The 8,562-nt window shown below is 38.1% G+C and overlaps 3 protein-coding genes across 3 annotated transcripts; 1 reads left to right on the top strand and 2 right to left on the bottom strand.

Annotated features, from left to right (window-relative positions):
* Positions 1-388: 388 nt before the first annotated feature.
* On the bottom strand, positions 389-631 carry RO3G_17324 (uncharacterized protein; the record flags this gene model as incomplete). Its single annotated transcript, XM_067671908.1, has 1 exon — positions 389-631. A coding segment is annotated over one exon (243 nt), but the record flags the coding sequence as incomplete, so codon positions are not given.
* A 645-nt stretch (positions 632-1,276) lies between these two features.
* On the top strand, positions 1,277-3,015 carry RO3G_17323 (uncharacterized protein; the record flags this gene model as incomplete). Its single annotated transcript, XM_067671907.1, has 2 exons — positions 1,277-1,446; positions 1,560-3,015. The coding sequence occupies 2 exons, from the start codon at positions 1,277-1,279 to the stop codon at positions 3,013-3,015; spliced, it is 1,626 nt and encodes a 541-aa protein (XP_067528008.1).
* Positions 3,016-6,000: 2,985 nt separating this feature from the next.
* RO3G_17322 (uncharacterized protein) lies at positions 6,001-8,233 on the bottom strand (the record flags this gene model as incomplete). Its single annotated transcript, XM_067671906.1, has 3 exons — positions 6,001-6,744; positions 6,810-7,967; positions 8,039-8,233. 3 exons carry the CDS (start codon positions 8,231-8,233, stop codon positions 6,001-6,003), a joined length of 2,097 nt encoding a protein of 698 aa, XP_067528007.1.
* Between the last annotated feature and the right edge of the window lie 329 nt (positions 8,234-8,562).

The following is an 8,562-nucleotide window of genomic DNA, read 5'->3' as shown; positions in this document are numbered from 1 at the left end:
AGTTCATAGTTTCATCGTATATTTGACAGGCGTATCCGGGTCCCTCATACGTCATGCACCCCCACATCATCAAACTACCGTCCCCATGCTTAACAGTTACGTCAATATAATGAGGTTTAAGAGGGTCCCCTGGTCTTGACCAATAGTACTTACACCCGTCAGAGCCCCAAATGTTCACTTTTGTTTCATCAGAGAGTACTACGCGTCGCCAGTCATCTGTAGTCCAGTTTTGGTGCTTCTTGGCCCATGCTAGCCGTCTATTCATGTGCTTTGCGGTTAACAAAGGCTTTTTGTCCTTAATCGCAGCAAAGAAGTTCATCGATTTCAACACATTTATAGCGGTTTTATATGATATGTAATATCCAAGCTCCATGAGCTTGCCATGTACTTCCCTTGCAGTCTTGAGTTGGCCTTGTAAAACTTGAAGTTTGATGAATCTCTTCGTCTGAGCGGACACAACCATAGGTCTACCACCAAGTCGACGCTGTCGGTTTGGGAAAAACTTGTTCGCATAGTTATTAACTGTTGCATACGTAACCCTAAAACGGTTCGCAATCTCCATAGAGCCTTTTCCAGCAAGTATAGCGGACTTTATATCGTTTTTGATGTCAGCAGAGAGAGATTTAGGCATGATTGAGGTGTTTAAGATATTTAAAAATTAAATGGAAAAAATTAAGAAAAAAAGAGAAAAGCGACTCCTTTTATTCTTTTGGAGCCTTTATGAGTCATAATAAGTCATTAAAAGTCCGCGGAGTCTGTCTGTCGGTCCGTGTATCCGACATTTATGGAAGTGAAAAAACTCTAAAAATAAACCAGTCTTTTTCTAGCAGTTGTTTTCGGATGAATAACCACCATCTGAGATTTAAAATTTGTCATACTATTTTTTATTTTTAGTGCTACATATATGCAAAATTTCAAGGCGATACACCAATTTGGTAGAACATAACAATCAAAAACGCTGATAACGTCATAACGTTTTTAGAGTTTTTTCACCCACTGTAGGGTGGATTAGAATAGTGAAACCATCCATAATAGCATGCATATGTAACCACAAGGCGCAGGTATATAATGAATCGTAACTTCGAGTACCAATTTCCGAGTTGTAACCACGAGTGTTAATTTCCGAGTTGTAACCACGAGTGCTAATTTCCGAGTTGTAACCATGTGCATATTTGAGTATGTGATATGTGAAACAACGTGTTTAATTGCATTTCAAATATCTATATAAAGAGACATGCCTTTTTTCTTTTTTTCTTCTTTATTTTATCTACTTAACATGCTTCGTCTCAACTCATCTGCTTCTGTCCATTCAAACAACGGTGCCACTCCTCGTAGGGGCGGTCGAGTATCTGGTCAAGTAGTTTCAAGCTACAGGTCTTATGTTCCTCCTGCTGGTGACCGTGTCCTTGAAGCGCAAATAATTGTTAGTCCCGAAAGAGCATGGGAGTAAGTTAATTATAATCAAAAATGTTACATTGCGATAGTGGGATTTATTTTCTTACTGACCCTTTACCTTTTTTTTGCAGTCATCTTTTATCCGCAAACAACGCCTTTCATAGAACCAATGTATGTGGCATTGATGGCTGTCGAAAAGTTTGCACCCTAAGAAATCGTGTCGACAGCGGAAGACTTACGTACTATTGTGCTGGTGGTCTTGACATCGATGAAAATGGTAATACTGTTGGTCACCCTGGTAGAAAGTCTCGTGTCTGTACGTACAACTCGGTTTTTTACAATCGTAAATGCTTGACAAACTACACTCTTTCGGTGATGTATGATTATCTAAAAGACGCAAGCATCACCAACATTTGCAACTCCCATGGCATGAGCCGTCCTGCTGTGACTTCATTGGCAAATGATCTTCGATTAATGATGCTCAGTGACTACAATGCCCATAATCGACAAGAGGAGCATAAACTAGGCTCCAATGTAAGGTGTCACCATATACAAATAGATGAGTCTAAGTTTGGCAAGCGAAAAAACCATCGTGGTCATCGTGTAGAAGGCATCTGGGTCTTTGGTATGGTTGAGTGCTTGGTCCCCACCAATGAGGCAGATCGGTTTTACACCTACACTGATCATCGAACTGGCGAACAAGAGCTAAGGCCTAGGTACGAAGCAGGACGCAAATTCTTTTGCACCGTCCCTAATCGGACAGCGGCAACACTCTTGCCCATCATTTATGATAACTGCCAGCGTGGGTCAACCATTAGATCTGATGGATGGAGAGCATATTCCGGTCTGCACCCTAGGGAAGAGCGTGATGAGAATACTGGCGAGATACTTGACAATGCAAGCGCTTACAATGACGGCAACTTCTTCTTTGCCAGGCATCAGGTTGTCAATCATTCCTTAGACTTTGCCACGGTAGATCAAGTACAAGGTAACCAAGGCTCATTTTCTGGTTTGCCCATATCGGGAAAGATTCATACCAACATGATTGAAAGTATGTGGGCTCCTTTAAAAGCGTTTATCAAGCCTCGTAACCGAACCAAAGAAAACTGCTACAAACGCATCTTGGAGTATCTTTGGCGAAGCGAGAATGCCGGTAATGTCAAGCAGTACTTTGAGCGCATGATCCGCGAAGTGGCAATGAACTCAGATCCAGCTGAACGGTCTGCAGAAACTGAGGATTGGTTTACGCGTGGTCTTGATGGTAACTCACCTTCAGTGTCAGCTCGAATTGCAGCTAGAGATGCTCGTCGTTTTGAAGCATGGGTAGAACGTCGTCGTGCCCGCGATGCTAGGGAATTATTAGAAGAAGAAGCTGTACAAGCTAACGATAGCGGGGAGGAGCTAAATGACACGGCAGAAACATCCAGCTTTTTACTTCAATCAGAGCAGGGCAGTCCTTTGGTATCTAGAAATGGTCAAAACGAAGCCTTACCTGCACGTAGTAATCGTCTTGGTGGAAGGCCTCGAACCGGAAGCCGCCCTGTTGGTAGACCTAGAGGTGTTAACCGTGCTACCCGTGCTACCCGTAGAAATTTAGGCAACAGAGCCAGTAATTCATAAATTAATTATGTTTACAAATAGTTCTAATTAAATATGTACCTGCGGGTTCTATGTCTTAATTGTATCCCTTTCATGCTTAACAATAAAAATAAAATATCACTCTCAAAACACTAAAAAGAATGATTTGCTATAAACTTACACTCCTTCCAAGTCAAGTTCATACATACTGATGATAGGTATGCTGTAGTAGTGATGTCTATTAAAAGTATGCCAAATTTCAGTCCCTTTGTCTGAGTAAAAGGTGCTATTGAGCAGTAACCAATTAAAGTCGACATTGGCAGATATAAGATTCAATGCAAGATTGTAATTAAAATAAAACAAGATATAAGATAAGTTAAATAAGATTATGTATGTCGTATTTTTGTTATTACACTTAAATGTTGAGTGCAATTGATCAATATCTCCATTCTATATAATTTAAAACTATTTTTATAAAAGGCTACTGATATATATCCTTCAATATGCACAGCTAACTTTAGTAACTCATACTTTGTAGCTATGGTTCCTTGATTACTAAATTTATGAAGACGTCGTCTGATTTAATGGGCTCTCTCGTCTGTCTTCACTCAATAAAAAAATTCAAATAACTCATCAATTATCAAGTTTCAAGTTTTACTTTATTTTGAACTGCAATCGAGTACGCACCATCCCAAATATCACAACAATGATTAATTTCAGGTTAATGCATTCTTCTAGAGTATGCTTTATATTAATGATGGTTCTTTGTGTTGTAGTCGTAAGGTTAAAAAAAAAAAAAAAAAAAAAAAAAAAAAAGCCCCAATAAAAACAGCAACAAAAATAAAAAAACGCAGCAAAAAAAAACAGTAACAAAAAAAAACAGTAGTAGCAATATAAGATTAAAATCCTTCTTTATTGCAGATTTCTTTATATTGCAAAAGAGCCCCGTTTTATGGATCAAAAGTTGGCATCTATTTATATTCTTTGTGAGCGTAGCTACAGTAGGTCAAAAAACTGCTGCAAGGAATTGCAAAATTCAGGTTTTACAGCTGGTTGTCCATGGGTACTGCACCAAACCATCTCAAACTTTGACTGTTTGTATCTCAATAGAAAGTGCATTTATTCGTCGATTATCGGATATGGGCAATGGTTATTGGTGGAATTTGATACTGCTAAAGATAATATTTTAAACATCCGGTATTTTTTACTTGTTTATATATGTTTGAAATAATGAATTTTAATACGACCCAACCGGTTGCCATCACAATTTTTCTCTCTTTTGACGTGATTAGAATGCTATCTGTATTTAAGGATGCTTACAATTCCTTTATTTTAAATTTTATATTCCCTTGTTTAAATCATTTCTCTTTTTTACCTTCTCGTCAATTGCATGCATAAATGACTGTCAGAGGAGAAAGCAAATGATCTCAAACAGACATTAACCGGATCCACATCAAAGTATGATATTGCTAAGGAGACTGGATTACATGAATCAACTGTTAGTAGATACTTTATAACGTTGTTTTGAAGTAGGACAGTGAGCACAGGTGATAGACCTACATTAGTCTCCAAAGTGACGAAGCGGCTAATCAAAAGGAAAGTCATTGAAGGGGTTCTAAAGACTTCCAAAGACGTATACCGGGAGCCAGTTGGATTTGGCTACGATATCTCATACCAGTCAGAGATTAACGTACTGAAATTAATGGGGTTCCATTTTCTGATAGAAAAAAAGTAGCCATTTCAGACAAACGTGCATACGTAGCATCAGTTAGAATGGAAAAAGGAGCATCAGGTCTGGGCAATGGTTGACTGACAACAAATCGTTTACTTTAATGAAACCAAGATCAACGTATAGGGCTCTGATGGCTGTAAGTATTACTGGAAAAGACCAAGCGATCCTCTTCAGCCTCATCATCTAGACTTTACAGTCAAGCATGGAGCCGGTAAATTGATGATGTGGGGCTGTATAACCTCTGAAGGACCAGGATATGCTTGCCAAATTTACGATGGTAACATGAACTCTGATGCTTACCAGCATATTTTGAACACTACGCTTCGCGATACCATGGAATACTACAATTTCAACTGGTCCAATACTTACTTCCAGCATGATAACGACCCGAAGCACAAGGAATAATTTACAATGGCCTAGTTATGTAGTAGCCAAGAGAGCTATATTAACGATTGACCAACTCGGAGCCACGACTTAAATTCAATCGAGCACGTATGGCATCAATTGAAGTTGAAACTCAACTATTACGAACAGAGAGCAAAGAACACGGATGTGCTTTGGGAACGAGTTAAGGAAATATGAATTGACTTCAATAAATAACTTTGTCAAAGACATGTAGATAATATTTCGGAAAGAACTCAAGAGATTATTAATAGAAAAAGAGGACCAACCAAATATTAATAAATAAATTCATTCCGTTCAAATTTTCATTTTTTCAAATTTTCAAATTGCGCATCTCATACTTCCTTCAATACTTATCCAATAGGGCTTAAACTCTTTCGGATTTTTCAAGGCATGTAGAAGATTTACTATGTGGGAACAGAGGCAGTTTGTACCATTGTAACAGGATATGCGCTATAAAAACCAAGAAAAATGGATTCCTTGCAGCAGTTTTTTGACCTACTGTATAAAGGATATAGGTTCGGTAACGATGTCGTGCTGAAGAACCAATGATTAAGCTAAAGCTTGTCGATGTTCTAATATATGCATTTGAAATTGAACAATAGAAATAATAACCAGTCAATTAACTTCGATCTAATTACTTTTGGGGTTGACAATTGATTAAACTCTCTAGGATGACAAATACTGTGAGGGTATTTTTTCAAGAATAGCAGTGTCTCCGACGCGGTCCCCTCATTTTTTTGGGGGGAAGGGACGGATGGTGAAATACTTTGTTTCTGGAAATTTTTAAATCCCGCTTTCCTGCTGATACTTTAACGCTTTCATTTGAATGATATATTTGTAATAAATTACTTTATTATTAATTCAATAGTAAACAAAAAACATTTCAATAATTAAATCTGATTATCTGCGACTAACTTGCACATTTGGTTGATAGAAAGCTTGTCAGAAACTCTTCTGAATTCAAGAAATTGTGCAGCTTCTTCACAGCTTATACCTCTTTCATTTGACAGCGACTCTATTTTCTTGTACAGTGGAAGACGTCTAGTAAAGAACCTAGACTCGGTTCTGTTGTCTACTTTGCGCCAATCTGCACCGTACTGCTCTTCCATAGACTTGATAGATGGCTTTCCAGCAAGACCAACAGAGTATTCTCGCCATACATCTGTCACGCTTATCAAACTTCTACTCATTTTGAATGATGGTAGACCTCTTGAGTTAGCAGCACTTGGGGAAGGAATAGATGACAGCGGAACAGAAGAGGAAGGAAGGATGGTTGATGTTTGTTGAATTTGTGTATTCTCATCACCTTGTCTTAGCATGTTTGAGATTTGCAAAAAAGAATCAGCGAGCATGGTTCGGTTTTCTGCTTCCAATTGCTTGACTGCATTCAAAGTAAGTTGATTCTGAGATTGGACTATGTTCAGCATAGCATTCATTGAGTCAAACCCTGTCTTCATAGCTGCTGCGACTTCAGGTAACAAAACTTCCAGATGTTGGCTCATTTTGAACTTCTCATCGTTGGCAGCGATTGCAGATGAAAGACGCTCTTCATAGTCTTTGTAAATATCAGTATCAAAGATGCTGTGGGACCAAATAAAGCTTCCGGGGTATTTTCCCTTCAACACCACTGAGTCCTAAGATAAAAATAATTAGATATCGTAAGCATTATGACTTGATTTGTAAAAAAAATAATCCTTACCTGCAAAAAAACTGTTCTTAAATAATCCATTAAATCTAAAAAGTTTGGCCCAGCAATATCGTCTTCAACTTCCTTCCTGTAAAACTTCTCTCTCCAATATTCAATCCAAGGAAACACCATTTTGCGCAATTCTTCTGATGGCTCAATTGAACCACGATTGATGAAGTAATCACCCTTACGAGTAGTGAACCCGGCCAGCACTTTAATGGCATCAACAGGAAGGCCACTTAAATAGCAACCAACCATTCTATCGCTACCCCAACGTCCAACTTGTCTCTGTTGGTCTCCAGAGACACCTTCATTTGCAACCATATTAATGGCACTCTTTCTGTTGATGTGAGTGAGCTTGCTTGAATGAACACCGCAATACCTAAGCACTTGTTTATAAATCTTGGCTTGTTCACTATAGGTAATTGACCCATCCCCTGTAGTGTTTGGAAACAAATAAGTATCATACCAATCACGGCGAGTCGAGAAGTTTGGAAATGGTAGGTTTTGATGATGGAACAAGGAAAAAAAATATTGAGCAAAAGCGCCATGTGGACAAACTTCAACATCCCTATGGCGAAGAGCAGAACCATATTGAATCTTGCCATCCTTATTAGTCTTACCAAATGTTATAGTGGCTACTATAGCAAAGCAAGTAGAGGGGCCTTGATTTTTGAGTTCCATGATGAATAAATCTGGCAGCTGTGTTCCAAGAGCAGTCTCACTACGCATAAGCATGGCATGGCTCATAGAAAAGCAGACTTTGTTTCTCAAAGAAAAGATGTTGTTTTGAATCAAAAAATACTGATTGATTCGAAGCAATTCTTGATCTGTATAGCCATCATTCAAAGTATTTTTCCCACGATCCTCATATTCGGTTCTTTTGCGTCTTGCTTCCTTTTTGGTATGAGTGTCAAGAAAGCGCTTCACGATAGGTCCTCTTGCCATTGTATGCTTATTGAATCCTGCTTCTACCTGTTGATGGTATAAATCAACCACAGCTTTTACATAAGCAAGGACTGATTCCCTACCCAATGGTGCGGGTGATCCATCTGCATTTTTCTTGAATTTGTTTCCACGGGTCAAAACATAGTCTTTGAGAAAGAAAGCTAGCTTTGCGTCATAAACAATAGTACCATCCGCAACTTTTTCTTTATTGGCGCACCATTCCTATTTTCAATTTCAAACAATTTAGAAATCATCACCCAAACAATCTTTATAACATATAGCTTTTAACTTACAAACCATTCTCTTTGCTTAGATTTATAAGCAGCAGTCGTGTTCTTGGGACGATATGTTTGATTTTCAGCAATGACCATTTGCGTATTTTTATCCATTGCTAGCCTGGCTCGAATCATGTCTTCATAATGTTCAGCATCTGGAAGAGCGATATCATTATCTCTAGTAGAAGGACCAGCGTTTGAATCGTGACTCATTGTGTCGTATAGTAGTAATAATAACCAAGTAAGAGATAAAAGCAAAAACAAAGAGCAATGTAGGTACTTTTTGAGACTGATCTTTATTTCAGTTTAAGTTAAAGTAAAAATTACTCTAATTGAAGGCAAGTATTTATATCTTATTGAATGAGTGGCTTGATATCTTCTATTGTAAGCGTTCTTCTAATCTTCAGGTACTTTAGCAAGTGTTATCTCTAATTATGATTATGAAAACTTTTCATTTGTTCTTTTGTATGTCTGTCATAGATTACCTTTTATTCTGGGAATTACTCACTGATTTGAATAACGTTATTTTAGGTGTTATTTCA

This window comes from Rhizopus delemar, genomic scaffold (genome assembly GCF_000149305.1).
Source record: "Rhizopus delemar RA 99-880 supercont3.37 genomic scaffold, whole genome shotgun sequence".
In the NCBI taxonomy this organism is placed as follows: Eukaryota; Fungi; Mucoromycota; class Mucoromycetes; order Mucorales; family Rhizopodaceae; genus Rhizopus; species Rhizopus delemar.
The sequence above is the reverse complement of the archived record's forward strand: the minus strand, read 5'-3'. Positions and strand labels throughout refer to the sequence as shown.